The sequence below is a fragment of the Eutrema salsugineum genome, unplaced genomic scaffold (assembly GCF_000478725.1).
Source record: "Eutrema salsugineum unplaced genomic scaffold, Eutsalg1_0 scaffold_1, whole genome shotgun sequence".
Lineage (NCBI taxonomy): Eukaryota > Viridiplantae > Streptophyta > Magnoliopsida > Brassicales > Brassicaceae > Eutrema > Eutrema salsugineum.
Genome location: NW_006256909.1, coordinates 7374006 through 7393001, shown reverse-complemented (window position 1 = coordinate 7393001; position 18996 = coordinate 7374006). Strand labels below are relative to the sequence as shown.

At 36.4% G+C, this 18996-nt stretch overlaps 5 protein-coding genes and 1 long non-coding RNA gene across 7 annotated transcripts; 2 read left to right on the top strand and 4 right to left on the bottom strand.

Moving 5' to 3' along the window:
• Positions 1-301: 301 nt before the first annotated feature.
• On the bottom strand, positions 302-1613 carry LOC18028602 (zinc finger A20 and AN1 domain-containing stress-associated protein 9). The gene is made up of 2 exons (XM_006413551.2): positions 1358-1613; positions 302-1016 (listed from the first exon to the last, which is right to left on the bottom strand). Exon 2 carries the CDS (start codon positions 1007-1009, stop codon positions 455-457), a length of 555 nt encoding a protein of 184 aa, XP_006413614.1. The 5' UTR covers positions 1010-1016; positions 1358-1613; the 3' UTR covers positions 302-454.
• A 1546-nt stretch (positions 1614-3159) lies between these two features.
• LOC18028601 (ycf49-like protein) lies at positions 3160-4840 on the bottom strand. The gene is made up of 5 exons (XM_006413550.2): positions 4455-4840; positions 4008-4086; positions 3846-3914; positions 3516-3701; positions 3160-3413 (listed from the first exon to the last, which is right to left on the bottom strand). The coding sequence occupies exons 1-4, from the start codon at positions 4763-4765 to the stop codon at positions 3588-3590; spliced, it is 573 nt and encodes a 190-aa protein (XP_006413613.1). The 5' UTR covers positions 4766-4840; the 3' UTR covers positions 3160-3413; positions 3516-3587.
• Positions 4841-4887: 47 nt separating this feature from the next.
• On the bottom strand, positions 4888-7274 carry LOC18028600 (probable sodium/metabolite cotransporter BASS6, chloroplastic). The gene is made up of 8 exons (XM_006413549.2): positions 6927-7274; positions 6737-6822; positions 6300-6427; positions 6002-6195; positions 5677-5929; positions 5334-5587; positions 5153-5235; positions 4888-5065 (listed from the first exon to the last, which is right to left on the bottom strand). Exons 1-8 carry the CDS (start codon positions 7090-7092, stop codon positions 4994-4996), a joined length of 1236 nt encoding a protein of 411 aa, XP_006413612.1. The 5' UTR covers positions 7093-7274; the 3' UTR covers positions 4888-4993.
• A 285-nt stretch (positions 7275-7559) lies between these two features.
• Positions 7560-8747, bottom strand: LOC112082446. The gene is made up of 3 exons (XR_002897121.1): positions 8606-8747; positions 7959-8035; positions 7560-7717 (listed from the first exon to the last, which is right to left on the bottom strand). It is a non-coding gene; the product is annotated as an uncharacterized LOC112082446 (long non-coding RNA).
• Positions 8748-10037: 1290 nt separating this feature from the next.
• On the top strand, positions 10038-12331 carry LOC18028599. Of its 2 annotated transcripts, XM_024149478.1 has the most exons (5): positions 10038-10478; positions 10972-11208; positions 11432-11649; positions 11853-11919; positions 11995-12331. In XM_024149478.1, the coding sequence occupies exons 1-5, from the start codon at positions 10221-10223 to the stop codon at positions 12034-12036; spliced, it is 822 nt and encodes a 273-aa protein (XP_024005246.1). In that variant the 5' UTR covers positions 10038-10220; the 3' UTR covers positions 12037-12331. The 2 variants fall into 2 exon arrangements, with proteins under 2 accessions (XP_024005246.1, XP_006413611.1); XM_006413548.2 differs by having other exon boundaries at positions 11853-12331.
• Positions 12332-13802: 1471 nt separating this feature from the next.
• Positions 13803-17947, top strand: LOC18028598 (protein TPX2). Its single transcript, XM_006413547.2, has 18 exons — positions 13803-14195; positions 14554-14709; positions 14842-14922; positions 15149-15281; positions 15371-15482; positions 15572-15622; positions 15757-15854; positions 15938-16013; positions 16092-16154; positions 16244-16330; positions 16441-16499; positions 16606-16684; positions 16768-16833; positions 16920-16982; positions 17078-17140; positions 17227-17271; positions 17366-17472; positions 17639-17947. The coding sequence occupies exons 1-18, from the start codon at positions 14021-14023 to the stop codon at positions 17655-17657; spliced, it is 1533 nt and encodes a 510-aa protein (XP_006413610.1). The 5' UTR covers positions 13803-14020; the 3' UTR covers positions 17658-17947.
• The last annotated feature ends 1049 nt before the right edge of the window (positions 17948-18996 follow it).

The following is an 18996-nucleotide window of genomic DNA, read 5'->3' as shown; positions in this document are numbered from 1 at the left end:
AATCTGGTTCATTTGGTATTTTGCTTTGTATTGATATTTAATACTTAAAGGATTACAGCGATGGCATTGGTATAGAAAGGGTTACGAGTCTTGGAAAGGTCTCTCATGGGCCATGGTTAGAGCTCTAAGCTGCAAGGAATCTGAGAGACTTCTTCTTGTCTATGATTTTGTCCGTAATACAAGTCTTGATCGGTATATATAGTCTCTCCTTTCTATGACTTTACGTTGTTCCTATAAAACTCCTCTGTTTCAGTTTCTTTCCTCTACTAATGAATTCAAATCAATAACACATGAAAAAATCAAACCAAGAAACAACTTCAATCGATTCACTTTATTATGGAACCAAATTTCATCCTCTTTTTCCGTTGGAAACAATCCATTTTTAAACCATCCAACAAACCCCAAATCGATTCAAAATACAATTCAAGTAATAAGAAACCACTTCAAAGTATCTTCAGAACCTTTGAAGTTTATCTGCCTTAACAACAGGATTTGCTTTAGCAATCTCTCCACGCCCAACTTCTTTGAAATCAAAGCTGCAATCATGACTCTCCGGGTACCGATGCTCGCCACAGAAAGTGCTCCCGCATTTGCACTTAAACCCCATGATCCCAACCTTCTTGTTACAGCAAAGACACCGGTTCGGTCGTGCAGGTCTTGTCGGCTCGCTCTCATCAGGAGCTGCTGCTTCTTCTTCTCCTCCTGCGGAAGATGGCTCGGCCACCACCGCCGCAACAGCAACGGCTTCTTTTTCCTTCTCCGGCTCCGATGATGATTTCACCGCCGGTTCTGCAATGAAGAGAGTACTACGAGGAGGAGATGGCTTGAAAGATTTTTCGACAGCAGCTTTCGCAACAGCTGTTTGAGCTTCCTCTGCGCATATGCTTCTGTAGCATTTCGAACATAGTCCCATGTTTGATGGTGATCCGAAGAAACCACATCCTTTTGCACATAGCTTTGGCTCTGAAGATTGCGTGAAGCTCGTGCTATCGTTTTGTTCAGAACCCATTATTGTTCTGTACCAAAAAAAATCAAAACTTTAAATTCAAATTCCAAATTCCTGAATGTCAGAAGATCCTTTTTACGCTTTGACTTGATTCGTTTTATATAATCCAAAACAATAATCAAATAGACACAAATCTCATAGCAGATTCGTCATCAAATGACAATAAATCTAAACGGAAAAGCTGAGAATCGTGCGTTTACGAAAGAGACACAAACAAGTAGATCTGAGTTTCGGATAATGAAGAAGACAAAGGTCTTATTCAGATCGGACAAGGAAACCAAAGAACAAAATCAAATACACCATCGATCAATCAAATCGAACAAGAGAACAAAGGAGATTGTGGATTTTTACCTGTTTAGATCAAAGATTTCTTCCTTGTTCAGAGTTTTTTTGAAAAGAATTTAATCTACAAATTCACGAGATTAAACTGATCTGTCGGAAGAAAATTATAAAAAAGTAATCTTCGTTTATAGATGTAATTTGATCTGTTCTTAATCGATAAGAATTCAGAACGAAACTTTCGTTTTCGAGAAAGAAAGAGAATGAACCTATGAAGAGAGAAAAAAAACAAACACGTAACTAGGGAGGATCATACATCTGTATATATATATGGTCTGAGTCACGCACGGTTTTACTTTTTAGTTTATGCTGGTGTAATTTTCCTCTACACACGCGTTATCGTACACCTTAGTAATCTAAGCCGTTCGATTATAAAGCCCACCTAATTTGACGTTTCTAGTTTATCATCGAGCGGCTAATTAGAATAATGGTACTGTTCGTAATAATTCTCCAGATTATGAGGCAACATTGTACTTTCAGTTCCTTTCTTTTGTTTCCTTTCTTTCTTACTCTTTAAATATATACTTTTCTTTTGGTCGCTCATTTACTTTTTTTTCTTTCTCTTTTTATTAATTTTCCATTACTCTTTTTGCTAAATGACCGAAAAATTGCTGAACTTCCAAAAAAATGAAAATATAGTATAAATAACAAGAAACAAATTAACTAGTATTAGCTGTTGTAAGAATCATGTTTGTTCTGAATAAATTTTGCATTCAGTTAAAAAATATACTTTTCTTTTGGTCGCTCATTTACTTTTTTTCTTTCTCTTTTTATTAATTTTCCATTACTCTTTTTGCTAAATGACCAAAAAATTGCTGAACTTCCAAAAAATGAAAATATAGTATAAATAACAAGAAACAAATTAACTAGTATTAGCTGTTGTAAGAATCATGTTTGTTCTGAATAAATTTTGCATTCAGTTAAAAAATATACTTTTCTTTTGGTCGCTCATTTACTTTTTTTTCTTCTCTTTTTATTAATTTTCCATTACTCTTTTTGCTAAATGACCAAAAAATTGCTGAACTTCCAAAAAAATGAAAATATAGTATAAATAACAAGAAACAAATTAACTAGTATTAGCTGTTGTAAGAATCATGTTTGTTCTGAATAAATTTTGCATTCAGTTAAAAAAAAATGCATTAGTCTGACTCATTATAAATATAAAAGCAAGATCTAAGAATTTTTACTTTTACCAGAAACCTTTTATTTTAATTAAGGATATGAAAAATTAATTCAATTTTATCTGTGTCAAAGATAAAATATTACCTCAACAATGTTCCAACACAATCATTTTCTTTTGATTATAATCTAAGAAAATAAACTGAAAGATCTTTTCCCCATTTTTATAGTATATGTACTTTATAGCCATTCGAACAGTAAAACAAAAAAGCATAAAAAGTTGAAAAGTACATATACTATAAAAATGGCTATCACCAATAAAATGTTACTTGCATTTGTTCTCAGTATCTTCTCTGTCATATCTTCTGTTCACTGCGTTGAGAACATTCACGGTACTAGCTTATTGTTAGAAATTACACTACCGATTTATGAACATATTTTTTAAAACCTTTTTATGTCTATACATATTGGTTTAATAACTAGATACAGGTCTGAACAAAAAGTGAAAGAAATGCTACAGACCAGATGAGTGCACGGACGAGAAATGGAACAACACAAAGTGCACCGAGTTTTTGTGTAAATGTTTTTGGCGGTTTAGTAAGCGCCGTTCAATGTGATGCTCTGGGCATATGTTGTTGTATATCCAAGTGAGATAGCCTCATCTATGTATATCTAAGTGAAATAATCTCATCAAATAAACGTATCTCCTTTCTCTCCACTAAAAGGTGATGCATTGGTCTAACTCACCAGGAATATAATCAGGAAAAATACATTATGCAAGTATATATACATACACAAAAGCTCAAGAAACATGTTTCGTGTAATCATTATTAGAGATATAAAGGAAGATCTTTCCGCTAATACCATATTGACTACCCGCGTTACTCTTGACGATCCAGTTGTTTCTCTTACCACCATTTGACTCTCCAAGAAGGCTACACTCAGATTCCTGCAATAGGCAAACAGCAAACAAATCTTTAACAATGGTGAATTCTAATCTCATTTTTATTCAAATCACTTGTTCCATATTAAGCAAAAGCTAGCTTTTTACTTGTCTGTAGAAATGGGAAAACAGATATCCCTTGGATGTGTTTCTTTCTTAACACAGAAATGTGTTTATCCCTCACGGTTTTTCAGAGATTTCCAATTTGGATGACGACTTGTTGATTCGAAAGGCAGCGATGCACAAAGTAATATTACCAATCACAGTTAATGCTCCCTGAAGCGCGACCAACACCTAACAAAACGCAAGCCCACCATTATCACAAAGAAAAGAAGCAAGAGAATAAGCTTCTGAGCCTAATTCATTCATCAGTGTTCACCAAATGATCTGAATCACAAAACATGTCTTAGCTAAGTGGGAATGAAGAGGTTTCTTCACCTCAAGAGATTCATCATTGTAAAAGAAATGCCATGTGCATGCGCAGAGAGCTCCACCAAGCAAAGGCACCTGAACAACAGGCTCTCAGAATCGAAACCATGTAAGCTATGAAAATACAGAATCTACGAGATATCTGCTTGAATCAGCTTAGAGAGCTCTAACCATTGCCCATGAGAGACCTTTCCATGACTCGTAACCCTTCCTTTCTCCATATTTCCAAACTAACGCCATCGCCGTAATCCTTTAGAACAGTAAAACAAGTATTGAATATCAATACAGAGCAGAAAACAAACAGCACCAGAATCATGGAAGGAACTAGATTTTCTTGTTTGATCACTCCAAATCCAAATTCAATCTCAACAGCTGGCCCTAAAATACGTCATGTAATCACAAAATCATTTTCTTAATGCAAAGTCTCAATTTTTGAGACTGGTCACACAAAACACAATGAAGACGAAGCTTCTCTTGAGCACAAGAATCCTTGATAGATATCTAAATACTCGGAGAAAACCCACAACAACAGATACTCTCTTACATACTCTCTTATGTCACAATTGATCAAATGCTGTGGAATTTCAATCAATGTGAGCAAGGAAGAAGGAGAGAAACCATTCGACAACGCTGGAGACATGAACGGCCCAAGTGGGTAAAGACAACGCATTAGCCGGCTCGCTTAGCTGAAGAGAATCCACCGCCGCAAGAGCACTAGTATCCGGTCCCGCCGCGACGAATGCAGCCGCCACCAAACCGGTTCCGATAAGACCCGACAGCGAAATCGGGTCATGGATTAAGCTACGGCTCCGGATCCGACTTACGAGAGGAGAAAAAGACGGAGAAGATGTACGACTCAGGGACGGGATTCGCCGGAAATCGGGTTTTGCGCAGCAGAAGATAACAGTGGATGTTGAAGCAATCGCCATGGCTGAGAGCTTTTTTCTTTTTCTTTTTTGCCCAATCTGAAGTTCTGGTTTAATTTAAACCGGGTTTGTCATCGAACCATCCTTTATTGTTTTCACAAAAGAAAAACATAAAGACATTTAACAGCATTACATATTCTTCTCATTGCATTTGGAATCTTTTCTTACAAGAATTTGTTGGTACATACTACATAGATCGGTAAAAGATCGAGTGAAATTAAAATTGCATTGTTAAATGTTTTGCTCTTTTTCGTTAGACCAGATCATCACGAGTGTGAACCCCATCAATGACATTACCACCGTCTGCAAAAACAACAAAAACAATTCTCTATTACCATCAAAACCAAAAAGAGACTCTACAATGTCTTAAATTTCATTTCGGAAACATACAGATATTGCTGGAGGAATTCCAACAAGTGGATCTTGAAAGAACTTGGTCGCAAGCGCTAAAGCCAAAAGACTACTCTGCATCCCTGAGAAATTTTCCAAAATAACAATTCTCTTCTCAAAGCTTTAAACCATACCGCAATTTCTTGAAGAGTTTTAGAAAAAAACGCAAAGAATTAGTTACCAGTTTCATAGGACAATGTTCTTTGCAAGGCTTTACCATCTGGAGTGTTTCTAAAGACGGAACCGGTAAGGAAGTATCCAGCTAGGAAAGCTGAGAGATGAAATGTTGTTACTAGTAACAAAATGGTGGCTCCAAATGGAGACATGACTGAGTTTATGTTCAGCGCGAGCGGTGCTCCAACGCAACAAGCTGTGTCAAGAACTGATAGAACTGGGAGAAATGGTCGGATTGCATTGGATAGTTTTGGGAACAACCTGTAAAAAGAAGACACGAAAATGAGATAAAATGTGAGAAACAACTTGTGCTTATATAATTCCCTTTTAGTTGCAGCTATATCTCTCACTTGTTTAGTAGCAATCCTGCAGCGATTGGTGCGATAACGACCTGAAGAATGCTGGATATCATTCCTTTTACATCAACGGGTAATTTCTTCCCGATGAGCAAGAGTGATAGCATCGGTGTGACAAGAACCGCAGTAGCGGTTGATAGAGATGTCATGACGATGCTAAGAGGTGCCAATGCTGGATCCGTTAGAAAAGTGGCGTAGTTTGATAGCTGAGCTCCACTAACACAAGAAACCAACATGATTCCGGCACCTAAGATCGAGAATTATTAGTCCATAAGTGATCGGTTAAGAGTCTTGAATGATGAATGAGAGAGGGATAAACCTATTGGAGTTGGGAGTTGGAAAAGAGAAACAGCAGCTAAGCCAAAGATGAAACCTAGTATAGGCTTAATGAGATATTGTCCAATATAACCAAGTAGAATAGCTTTTGGTCTTTTGAAAGCTTCAAGAAAGTCTTTCTCATTTGAATTGATACCAACCGCAAACATTAAGAATCCTAGAGCCGGCACGAAGTACCTAAAAGAAAGCAAGAATAGCTTATTAGAAAACATTGTTTCTAATACTCAAAAGTCTTAAGACCAATTCAAACTTTTCCAAATTCCATGAATTATGGCAAGAACCTCGACGTAAACCATGTGAAAGAAGGTGGATAGAGAAGAGCTAAGATTGTACTCGCCAACACTACATGAGGAAGAATTGAGTTTGCTTTCTTCAATGTATCCACTATAGACGCCATCTCATTGTACATCTGAGACAGAAATTAAGCAAACTGTTTGAGATCCAAAATTCAACCGTTCAAATCATACGCAGATTCAGAATAACATCCAAACGAATGGTTCGAACAAAACGTATACATGTATCCAAATAACCTCCAAGTTCAACCGTTCAAAATCATAAGTAGATTTAGAATTTTGATAACTAGAATTCCAACATTGGTGCAAAGGAACATCTTGACATGAAAGCTTGACACATTTGAGGAGACTATCTAAGAGGCAAAAAAACAATCAGGTAATGATTCAAACCCAACATAGAAAAGTGTAAAAATCCAATAGTTCACCTTGTCTGAATCAGCTCCAGGATCCAAACCCATCTCTGAGAACTTATCCGATGCATATCTACGCCACAAATTCCTCGATCCGCCACCTATAAGTTGCAGAACACGATGAGAGAAAGGAAGAAAAAAAATTAAAACTTGCAGTTGCCCACCAAAAAAATAAGCAAGAGATTGATTGGTAAGGTGAAAAAACCTTGAGAAATTGGGTCAATGCGAAGTGGAGAAGTCAAAGAAGAGTCCGAGAAGGTGTTGAGCGGGAAAAGTTGAATCCGTTGACTACGATAAACAGAACCTCGTGGTAGAAGACGAAGTGTTGATTTTAAGTGAAGGGTTTCTATGGGAGTTGTGATCAAGCTCATTTCTATCTACTTCCGAGTTCGTGATCGTTAGATTTTCAGAAGTTTGGGCGTTAGAATTAGTGACGGACGAGGTATGAGAGATAGAAGAAGGAGAGAGATCAGAGAAACTAGTATAAAAAATTCCGATCACCAACCTAAGAGCACGTTCATTAGTGATCTCCTCTATGGAGATCATTAGATTAAAATATTAGTTTTTTTGGATTTTGAGTGGAGGGATGAACTTGAGCTATTTTTTAGGTTTCATTAGTGAATTTCATTTTGGAGTTTATCCCAAATAAAATATTTTTTTTTTAAAACTTAAATAATTTAAATTTAGAGAAGAATTTAAACACAGAATTATCATAAAACAAAAATACAATTTATTACAAGTAGATAAAATATTAAAATTATAAAAAACATTTAATTGTATTTTTAAAAAATACAAAATTTATTAAGAAACAACATCCTGTTTCAACTAGCGAGGAGGAGTTTCTGTCACAACTGTTCTTTCAGAACATCACAGAATTTTTTTTGAGGAATTAACCAATCACCTGGCAGCCAATGCTATGACCAAGCAGAACAACGCCCTCTCGGAGTTCTCTTTGTTGATGAGATAGCTTATAAGTTGGTCGATCTCTTGTGCATCCTTCATCAAAAAGAACAAGAATATCATGCTAAGTAAACTGAAACGACCAATATGGAAGACAACAAGCATCTAGAATTTTTCTTTATCCAGAGCAATTGCAAGAAGTTCTAAGTAACTGAAACAGCCAATATGGAAGACAACAAGCATCTAGAATTAGCGGAAACAACCGAGGGGAAGAAGAAAACACTGCAGAATTTATGCGAGAAGATAAAGATTTAGAGCAAAGGAAGAAGACGCATACTCAGTAGCGAAAAGTCCATCAGTTAATCCACCAATAAATATCACTTGTTGTTTATACTCTCCTGTCTTAGAAGCCACCTGCAAAGACATGTGAAACAGAAAAGCAAGCTGTTACTACCAAAATTTAACCTAGAAAACCAGTTGCCATGAAAATTCACAAACAAGAATCTGCAGAGCTTATGCAAAAATCTTTCTGGATGTTCATAAAGGAGCCATATTTGATCACTGCTGTTATAAGTGGTCAACTAAAATCATCTCAGTTGATGCAAAACCTGAAATCGAATTCTCACAAGGCTTGGAACGTTGACCTAAATCACCTAAAATTCCATTGCTTTTCCTCATCAATTCAACAAATCTCTAAGGAATCTTAACATGATCAGAAAACAAGGAATCAATTTACGATAGGTAGCAAAAAAAAGTCAAAGTTAGCAAACAAGTTTGTCATAACACAATCGTTTGCTAAAACTATCTCGAAGCAATATAACAAACAAAAATTTTAAATATCTAGAAATCCTGAAGAAGCTACTTTGAAGTTTAAGCCAGCCCGAAATCAGGAAATGATATTTTTTTTTTAACGAAAATTTCCACCTTGTTGCTTCGAAGTAACTCAAAGCAATGCAAAATTAAGTAATTAGAATCGAAAGGAACCTGAATGGATTTGGGACCGTATTTGAACAAAATTCTGCGAAATTAGTTCTTCTCTTTGATGGGTCACCGTAATTCCCGCTTCCGCCTCCCGCCATGGAAGTGTTTTTCGAAAGCTTCGCTTAGCCGGTGAAATCGCACCAAAAATCGCTTTCGCAGTCTAGGAGAACAAAAATTCAGGTGAAAAAATGAAATGAACAATGAGAAAAAAATTGTCCCCACAATCTTCTCTTATTTTCGACGAATCACGGGCCAACACGTGGTCGTGATATCGTATTATAAGCTTCGTCCGGACGAGATGGTATCACGAAAAATACCCATTTTTCTTTTTTTTTTAAATCGATTTTGCGTTGGATTTTGGGCCACGATCCTGGGTTGATACCCCAATGGACGTGCTCTAATTATCTCTCAGATGGGGTTTAAAAAAAAATCATATTAACTATATGCTAAAAATAAATATTAAATTAAGAAAAAGACAACAGATCTCTCTCTCTCTTCTCTCATACCTATCCTTCAGAGAGAGAGGAGATTTCCGATTTCATTCTGAAATCGGATTTTCCCGGCTTTGTCCGGTTTTTTTTGATGTATATATTCCGACTACGATCGGATCTTTCTTCCGTTTGATCGGATAATAACTTTCCGACTTGGATCGGATTGTTTTCTGTCCTATTTCCTCTGCAATTTGGTTTCTCTTGTAAAAAAGGGACGGTGCTTCTCAGATCTTGTGGTCCGTATTAGAGTTTCTCTTCTTTGTCTACAGGCATCATCCTCTCTCTCGGCTGGGAGTTTAATTCTCTCTAGGTCCCCTATCAAAACACCTTATCAAGGCAAAGGGCGACATGGTCCTGAGGCAAAGGTGATCGGTGGATGTTTTAATAAGAAGAAGAAATCTCTAATTGAAGCTTCTCACATGATATAATCAGAGGAATAAGTAAAGGCGAAGGAGCGTCGGATTCGAGCAGCAGCGAGGTGGTCGATGGGATCGACGGTGGATATTTTGGTGGTGAATCTCGCCGGCGGCGACAGATGAGCGGCGTGCAGCGTAATCTTGTTTCAGGCTCACACGTGTCTTTGAGCTTGCATGTTGTACACGTGTTATAACACATATTAGATTTACTTTATATTCTGTATTTGGGCCTTTAAAATTACGTTGTAAATCCTGCCTTTTTGGGCTTTTCGTTATAAAACGAACTGATGACAAAAAAAAAATTAAGAAAAAGACAAAATATCTGCGGGGATAGCTCAGTTGGCAGAGCGGCATCTTGGGTGTACCCCTCAGGATGCAGGCCGCGTGTTCGATCCACGCTCCTCGCATCTTTTTACTTGAAAATGAAGAAGATAAGTGGAGTACATTCTTTTTATTATTATTTTTTAATTTTTTTTTTATTTTAACCAGTTTTTGAAATACTGAAATACAAAGCAAAGACACAAAATCGAAGGAAGAAAACTTCCTGACTGCGAGCGAAATTGCTAAATACACCAATTTGTTATTGTTCGATCGCAATCATCTTCTCATTAACGGAAAGGTCGAATTTTCCGATCACTGGATTTTTCCCGGTTTAATCGGGGAATCCAGTCGATTAGGTTTTCTCCAGTGTAGCATTCTGGATATCACTCGATGACTTGTCCGGAGGACGAGAAGGCGGTTCTTGAGCTGCAAGTGAGAGTCGAAGAAGACGAAATCGAGAAAGGGCTTTTCGTGAAGCTGAGTGAGGGTTTAGAGAATGGTCAAGAATCAGAGCAGGATAAAGAAGAAAGAGAAGAGATTGGTTCGTCGCCGTTTTGGTTCTGGGTTAAGCTTGCTCTTCTGTTAGTCTTTCTGGCTGCCTTGGCCGTCGTTGGTTTCAAATGGATCGGTCCATTAATCATGGATAAGGTTTGATTTTAACTTCAATCAGACTCAATTTCATCTTTCCATGGCTGTTTTCTCTCTCTCTCTCTCTAGTCTCTACTCTTTGGTGTTTAGTTCGTACCGATTGAGTCTGATTAAAGTCTTTAACTCATGATTGTTCACTCTTGAAGAAGGTTCTTAAGTAGTGGCCACAACTATGATGGGTTTTCTTAGTAGACGAGTTTAACTTAAATTAGCTTAGTGTTCATTGAGGTTAGAACATAGGTTTCTGGACGAGAATCGGATATATTTAAACGCTTAAGTCATTCTTTGCGGAATGCTAATAGTCTGGAAGTTAAATAGATTTTGAGGTTTCTGTGGTTTTAACAATCTTTATCATGTTGATGCTTCATGTTACACGATACCTATATCCCCTGGTACTAACAAATCCAAGAGTTCTTGCGTTAGAGATTATCTGTGGAATGCCTTTTGCTATGTTTCTTTCAAAGGTGAATTATCTACCTTCTTGGTATTGCAGGAGCTTATCCCGATTATTAAATGGGAGATCAGGACATTTACACATCCTGTGTGCGGTCTTCTTGTCTTTGCATCCGTGGCTATATTCCCGACAATACTTCTTCCATCTACACCATCAATGTGGATTGCTGGGATGACTTTTGGTTATGGCTATGGGTTTCTACTAATTATTTCAGCTGTAGCTGTTGGTGTATCACTTCCTTACTTCATTGGTCATCTCTTCCGCCACAAAATTCAAGTATGTGTCAACCCAAAAGAAATGTGTTTCCTTTTCGCTTGTATCAATAATAGTACCAGAAAGTTATCAAAATTGACGTTATAGCTTTGGTTTTCTTAGTTCAATACTAAGAATCGGCAGCTTGAAACCAGGATTAACATTCTTTTCATTTTCTCAAATGATGATTTTGATCAATGTAGTTGCAATTTGTGAATTTGTTTGTGTCTTTCTTGTGATTGTATAGGGATGGCTAGAAAGATATCCTGGTCAAGCAGTCGTATTAAGAGCTGCTGGTGAAGGGAATTGGTTTCACCAGTTTCGAGCAGTAACCTTAATCCGGGTCTCTCCATTCCCTTACATTCTTTATAACTACTGTTCTGTAGCAACTCGTGTTAAGTACGGTCCTTACATCACGGGCTCTCTCTTAGGCATGGTGCCTGAGGTTTTTGTCGCAATCTATACGTAAGTCAGATTTCTGTAACTTTTCTCGATTCCAAAACATTTGGTTAGGTCCAATACTGTATATCGTCACATTCCATGATCGTAGAACAGTTTTAAGCTTGTGTATAGCATTTACAATCTAGAAGCGGGAGTAAAAAGTCCCTTTTCACTGTTGGATCCTGTAGTATCACTGTTCAGTGATATCTCTCGTTTCTGTGTTGCAGAGGGAATCTTGTGAAGACATTAGCAGAAGCATCTTCTGCAGAAAAACACGGTCTCTCGGTTACACAGGTTATTCTCAACATTCTCGGCTTTTTAGTAACTGTAGCTACGACGATTCTCATCACCAAGTATGCGAAAAGACAGCTGGAGACGATGAGGAAAGAGGAGGAAGCATTGTTGCAGTAAACCGACGTGACAAACTCTGAGCTGCTTTTGTCTCTCTTGTCTCACTCCTTACACAAGTTCAGGTCTGCTCCAAGATGTGAAAGAGCTTCTGTTTTTTTGTTTCCTTGTTCTTCATCTTTTTATTAAATAGCTTTGAAGAAAAAAGAAAAATATGGTTAACAAGTATGAAACAGAAGAAAAAAGTTAACAATTATTAACAAGTAATTTAATTTGCTTTTTTTTCTTGTTGTATTAATTTTGATGTTTTATATGAATGCAAAATATTGTTCTGATTTGTAATGTTATTGGGAAATGCCAAAAATGAGAGAATCTTGTGTTGATGCTATATTACACTTTCTCTGGTATATGTCAAATGAAATCAAATTTTATTTAAAGCTTGTCAGAGTAAAGTTTAATATTTTGAATGAAACATAAATTCTTTTGAACATATTATTTGATGGATAGAAGAAGAAGATAAACTACATCTATGATTATGGAAAGAATTTGCCATGGGGATCATGTGAGCCGAATTAAATGAACATAGACCAAATATATTGCATAAAAGTAGGAAGATATCAGAAAATATGATAATGTGATAATATGAGTACATATGCGTATGTATTAAGTTTTACTTTTTCCATTTTAAGTTAATTTCTCTTTTACTGCCTTTGAAAATGTTCAACCAACCCCCTCCCCAAATAAATGTATCTTTGTACTCCCAAAAGTAGCTTTGGTCCAAAACCCAAAACCCTTTGAACAAAACTTATGCGTTATGCCTAAAAAACATATACAGATTTTCAAAACTTTGTCCTACCCCAAGAACGAAAAAATTGATAATTTGTCCTTTTCTTTACACAAATTTTGGTCTTTGTGTACTCCCATAGAACCTATTAAACGTCAAGTTTTGCTTTAAAAAAATTATGGATATCTTATTATTAAATTCACAGTCAACGTCATGCTGTGTCCACTCCTCATTTTCATATGAACTGATTTCAAAAAATATATAAATTATTAATCTAATATTACTTATATATCGTTCTGAAAATGTTACTTTAAAAAGGAAAAATTCAATTGACGTGTAGATGCCACTATCGTCAGTGCAATAAACCGATACTTTCCAAGATAATTATTTTCTCGCAATGCATATAGCTACAAGAAAGGTAGGAAACTGGAATTCACAATTTTCATATATCAATTTTTAGTTTTTATCTTATAATTGCACAAGAGTCAAAAATGAATTTTCCTCTAAAAGTTTAATTTCGCTAAAACTCAGTTACGTTTGTCCATAAATAAATTTTCAATTCTTCACTGAGAAAGCGCAATTTGCCAGGTCATACCTGACAAAAGAACGCAACCGTTAGTGGCAGATTCGTAAATAAACACGAAATTAAAGGGCAAAACTTGATACCGCCGGAATTACAGTCTCGTCGAAAGCCAAGAAAGCTCGCAGACCCAGACGCGCCTCGAAGCACCCACGAAGGCAAAAAATAGGCTCTCTTCAATGAATTTGACTAAACCACCCTCACGCACTCTCACTCGTAGGGGTATTATCGTCTTATCTGTTGTCTTAATTAAAATTCAAAATTTCGAGTCGTTACAAAAACCGGAGCGTCCACGCTTTTGTACATCACAGCAAAATACGGTATCGTTTTGTGCGATTTTTTAATTTGTTTTTGGAAATAAAAATTAAATTTGTTTGCCGTTTTGTCGCTGAACCAAAAATCTCTGAAACAGCGAAATTTGTGCCGTTTTTCTCCTTTCCTGCTTCTTCCATTGTTTCTTCTCTTTCTCATTCTGCTTCTTCTTCTTCTTCATCAGACCCAATGAATCAGAGATTTCTGTAGAAAATTAGGGTTTTGTCTGGTCAATTCCATGTGCTGACTTCAGGTTTTGCAGAAGTGATCAGTGATTTTCCATTTTTCCTGCGCTTTGTTCAGAACTAGTTACATTTCCCTCAAGGAAAGAGAGAGAAAGTGACAGTGGAGGTTTTGTTTTAGAGAGAGAAATGGAGATGGATGAAGATATGGAAATCGAGACAATGGTGTTTGATGTGAGAGAGATCGATCTGGAGTACGAGTTTGATGCGTCTCGGTGGTACGATTTCACTCGTGTGGAGTCACCGGCGGAATCTCAGGCCGCCGAGTTCTGGTTTCATTCTGCTCCGTCGTACCCGGCCTCTCGTGAGTATCATCATACGCCTTCATTTTGTTTCATTTCTTTGTCTTCTAAACATACGAATTGAAGCTTAATGAGAGAAAATGATTTAGGCTATAATCTTCTTATTTCTCTGATTGATTTTGGTGGTCATTTCTCTATCTTCCTTTGCAATGCCGTGAAATGCTGAATCTGCGTCCATGTTTAGTAACTTAATGGAAGCTTAATTTACAATGTGATCACTGATTTTCTTGGAATTTGTCTGCTTTAATCCTACATTTTCAGTTTTCGTCCTTGATGTTTCTCAATAGTGTTCCCTTTAGTCAGCAACCACAATTTAGGGTCATGGTGAATCTGCTGTTGATTCTTTGTGTTTTCCTTCAGCTTTCGTAACAAAGTTGTTACTTAGAGATGAGGTTTCTGATGACAAAACCGAGGCATCCACGAAATCAGAGGATGATGAAGTCATAGCAGATGCTTGTGAAAAAGATGGAGGAATCTATCATCATCCATATCTAGCTACAGATTTGAATAAAACAGGTGATTAAATGGTGTATATCTTAAGTAGTTTTCCAGTTGATTATGGTGTGTATAGAAATGGAAGCAGAAAGTTGAAGACCACCAGATACGTTTAGAATCTTAAATTATCTATTTATTTATTTTTTCCTTCAGGAAATGGAATGCGTTTTGGGATTTTTTCCTCCCAACAAGGCAGTAATTTGAAGAAAGCTCCAAATCAAACCATATGCAAAGGTGATCATTTTTTTTGTTATAATAGTAACATGAGCATGCATGTAGTTCAATTATGGTTAAATGCTTATACACTACGATTGTTGAATTATTCTGAAAAATCAATTTCGTTTCTTCAGTTCCATTTTTCTTAGCACCTTTAGATGTGGACCATGTGGTCCATCGTACTTCTGACCATCTTAGGTATTTACTTTATTGTTTGTGGTCTCACTTTCTCTACTTTTACCAGGGCCAACGTTTAGCAATCACAAGCACACTGATAAACCAAAATTCCGATCTAAGCCCAGCATCAGACCAACTTCAAGGAGCTCGACGTTAATGAGACCCACTGCTAGTCAGTTAGCAAAACAAAAGAATGCCAGGTGACTATTGGAACATGTAAAATCGTGGTACTTTTCTTCAGTCAGCTTAATTTTATTCCCCTAAGACTTGGCTTCTTTTGCTGGTATAGTAAATTCCATATGCAAGTGGATCAAATTCATGAGAAAGGGTTATGTGGGACATCTGGGACCGAAGTTCAAGCGGCTAAAAGACAGAAGCTTGATGGAGGTCTTCTTCGTAAGGTTTGACTTCTTATCTTTTTTTAACAATTGATATCTGAATTTAGGTGCTGAAACTAGTAGCAATAAAAGTCGTTTGTTCTCTGTTTCAGGTTGCTGATACAAAGCAGGAAATGAGTTTTGTCCACAAGATACCCAAGAAGGTTTGCTTTCTATTGCTTGAATACTCTTGATCTTGCTTACAGAGTCTCAATGTGTGGAAAATTCAAAATTTTCGGTGAAAGAGAGCTCTTACTGACATGTAAATAATTTAATTATTTGCTAAATGGTTTTGCAGGATACAACTCTTGATAGAAACCCACAATATGCCAGGACAAAGATTACTATCCCACAGGAGCCTGATTTTGCTACATCACAGAGGGCACACAGAATACGGTTAGAGTCTAAATGTTTGCTGAAAGTGAATTGTTACAAGAAAGGTCACATCTCACATGATGTTTTGCGAATGATAATTTCAGGCAGAAGAATGATGCCAAGTTAGAACAGGACTCAACGGCTGTATATAAATTCAAAGCACGTCCATTTAACCGAAAGGTTTGTAACTTTGTATCTGCTACTACTGGAATTGATTTCATTGTCCTGCCCCAACTCAAGCTCGTTTGTGATCTCTAGATATTTGATGCTCCCTCACTGCCCATCCGGAAGAAGAGCACTCCAAAACTACCTGAATTCCAAGTAAGCATCAGAAATGTATTCGTCTCCCCTGTTTCCTCACAATAATCTGGTGTAAGACTTAGGATTATATTTCTTGACTTCTTTAACAGGAATTTCATTTGAAGACTTCAGAAAGAGCTATGCAACATTCTTCAGCAGTAACAACAAGGTCTAATCAGAGGAATGATGCGTATAAGGTAGCAACAATACTTCTTTATACTAGTTTTATCACGTGTCATGTGATCTTAACAAGTTATAATCTCATCTAAACAAAGTGATCACTAAAAGTAAAATTCCTTTTTGACAGGGGTCAGACAAATCTAATGCAACTGATGCGCTTGACGGTGTTAATAGGGAAAGTAGGAGGTATTACTTATAAAATCACATAGAAAAATAAAATAGATTGCTTGACGTCTCACTTCAACTTGTGTTTGAGGTGAATGCAAACTTAATAGTATGATTTTTCTTGCAGACCAAGCGCTATGGATACACCTAAGCATGATGTATCGGAGGAAAATCACGTCTTTAAAGCTCGTCCTCTGAACAAGAAGGTACTATCCTTTCTCGAGTCTCATCCGCTTGCTTTAGTTATAATTTTTCACTCCTAATATAGGTTTTCACTCCTGCAAAACAGATACTCTCAAGCAGAGGAGACATGGGCATATTCAAAAATAACAAGCGAGAAACAACAGTGCCTTTGGTATGGTTACCAATACTTCTTTGCGCTTGATCTTCTGTATGTTTCTAAATGGAGTTTCCTAATACTATTTTCGGAATGCAACACAGGAGTTTAGTTTTCACTCAGAAAAGAAAGTTCAACCAGATTTACCAACAGACCTTTTCAGCAAGGTACAGCTCATGGTTTGACGTATGATCTTTGTTAAACACTCTCTAGTTATTTGAATACTCTCATAATTTCTTTAACCGGTTATATTAACCTACAGCTCTCCATCAAATCCGAGCTCCAGCAAAACAATGGCTCTCGCACAAGATTTCCTCAACCAAAGGTGCAGCTTGTGAAACTCAATTCACTTGATTCGTTTTTCCATTTTCCAAGTCTAATCATTGAGTTGCAATCTATTCTTGGTATAAGGGCTTCAAGGAAAATAGAGTGAACTCTTTCCAAGCAGGGAATGAGGTAAGCTCTAAACTTATTAAAAATAAAATTATAGCTTTCAACCACTTACAACAGAGGTTTCTTAATTTCCTGAATCGATACCGATCCATTACAGATAACAAAACTAATAGCTGGAAAAACGGTCTCTTCAGCTGGACAACAGATACAATTTGGGAACAGCGGAATAAATCCTGAAACAAACCAGCGAAGGAACGCTAGTAGGTAAGATAATAAAGTCAATTATGCAGCAACTATCTTTCGAAAAATGCATCTGATCAAAACTGGATACGTTCTATTTAGTTGTTTGGATCCAGTTTCACGAGCAAATATATCCACGAGATAACAAATGCTTATATCTTTTAATTTCACTGCTATTCTAATTTGGCAGGAGCTTAAGCATTCGCTGATGGTGTAGAAAAAAAGCACTGGTAGCGTCTAGAATCATCAGCTCTTTTTTGTACATTCAGATTTGGTTCGCTGAGACTGATTCTGCTGTATAACCCCTCCAACGCTAAGTAATACTGTTATAAAGGAAGAAGGAGAAAGCAAACCAAACCGCATTCAGTTTCTCAAAATAAGGACGTATGAAGCTGAAAATGTGAATCAGAAATGTCTCAACGTCTCTTTTTACATTTAGTAAGCATAAAAAATAAAGAACAAACTGAAAATGTAAATCAGAAATGTTCTCAAGCTTTTTTTTTTGGGGCAAACTAGTTATATGTCAAAAAAGTTAGTTTTCAAACCTTTTAAAAGATATGTCAGTTTTCAAATTAAATATTTTTTTTAAGAATATTAAACCAATTCTCCCGAATATAAATGTACATATATTTTATATTTTATATTACAGACAGCACACAAAAATTAAGACCTCTAAATGTCCACTGAGCAAATTCACTCTTCCTCCAAATATAATATTTTTTAGTAGTTAATATATTTTTTTATCATTTAAAAACAGAACATTCTAACACTTTATATTTATACATTATTTAACAATTTTTTTGGCTAAGAAGTAAGAACACATGCGCCGGGAAAATCATGTCTCTTGATGTGAACACTCCATAGTGGTTAAAAAGGTGTTTTCCTAGCGTCTTGATCTCAATTCTATTCTAGCTTTATGTTTTGGTTTGTCTAGTTTCCATGTTTTATGCTGGGTGTAGGTTCCAAGGAAACATCTTTTCTGTTGGCTTTTTGTTTTGAGAGTTTCTTAAACTTGTGGGGTTTGTTTCCGATTTGTAGGGCTTGTTTCCGGATTAAGTTTTGGTTTTGTATAATTCTGTATTATCATTTTTAAGTATCAGTATAATTTTAAAGAGAAAAAAAACCACCCAACCTAAGTTAAAGTTGTGAAATGTATCCTTTGTATGAACCAGATGAAAATACAAACTCATCTGTTTTATTTTCTTGTAGATATTCTTTTAAAGTATGGACAACGTAACACTCACTCATCACCTCTTGTGTAATCGATACAACAGACTGAAATATCATTGTCCTGATTCTATTTAACACATCACAAGATCAAGCCTCTCTATAACAACTTTTTGTATTGCATATACAGTTCCTTGTCGATCTGAATCAAGTCCTTCCACAAGATCTTTATCTTTCGAAAGAAGAATAAAGGGTCAAACATAACCCTAACTTGAACTTGGTGCTTCAAAGCCAGTAAAATTACTCTTCCAGCAAATATGTACATATCTCTAATGTTTTCATACATGAGGCGTTTAGGATCTGGGAAAAACACCTAGGGTC

Coding starts and splice junctions, on each gene's coding strand:
- LOC18028600 (XM_006413549.2), bottom strand. CDS start 7,092: ATGAGCTTGATCACAACTCCCATAGAAACCCTTCACTTAAAATCAACA. Junction 5,930..6,001: donor CCAACTCCCAACTCCAATAG/GTTTATCCCTCT, acceptor TCTCGATCTTAG/GTGCCGGAATCATGTTGGTT. Junction 5,588..5,676: donor GCAGGATTGCTACTAAACAA/GTGAGAGATATA, acceptor TTCTTTTTACAG/GTTGTTCCCAAAACTATCCA.
- LOC18028601 (XM_006413550.2), bottom strand. CDS start 4,765: ATGGCGATTGCTTCAACATCCACTGTTATCTTCTGCTGCGCAAAACCC. Junction 4,087..4,454: donor GTCTCCAGCGTTGTCGAATG/GTTTCTCTCCTT, acceptor ACTGTTCTAAAG/GATTACGGCGATGGCGTTAG. Junction 3,915..4,007: donor AAGGTCTCTCATGGGCAATG/GTTAGAGCTCTC, acceptor CCTGTTGTTCAG/GTGCCTTTGCTTGGTGGAGC.
- LOC18028599 (XM_006413548.2), top strand. CDS start 10,221: ATGACTTGTCCGGAGGACGAGAAGGCGGTTCTTGAGCTGCAAGTGAGA. Junction 10,479..10,971: donor GTCCATTAATCATGGATAAG/GTTTGATTTTAA, acceptor TTGGTATTGCAG/GAGCTTATCCCGATTATTAA. Junction 11,209..11,431: donor TCTTCCGCCACAAAATTCAA/GTATGTGTCAAC, acceptor GTGATTGTATAG/GGATGGCTAGAAAGATATCC.
- LOC18028598 (XM_006413547.2), top strand. CDS start 14,021: ATGGAGATGGATGAAGATATGGAAATCGAGACAATGGTGTTTGATGTG. Junction 15,623..15,756: donor TCCACAAGATACCCAAGAAG/GTTTGCTTTCTA, acceptor ATGGTTTTGCAG/GATACAACTCTTGATAGAAA. Junction 16,155..16,243: donor CAAAACTACCTGAATTCCAA/GTAAGCATCAGA, acceptor CTTCTTTAACAG/GAATTTCATTTGAAGACTTC.
- LOC18028602 (XM_006413551.2), bottom strand. CDS start 1,009: ATGGGTTCTGAACAAAACGATAGCACGAGCTTCACGCAATCTTCAGAG.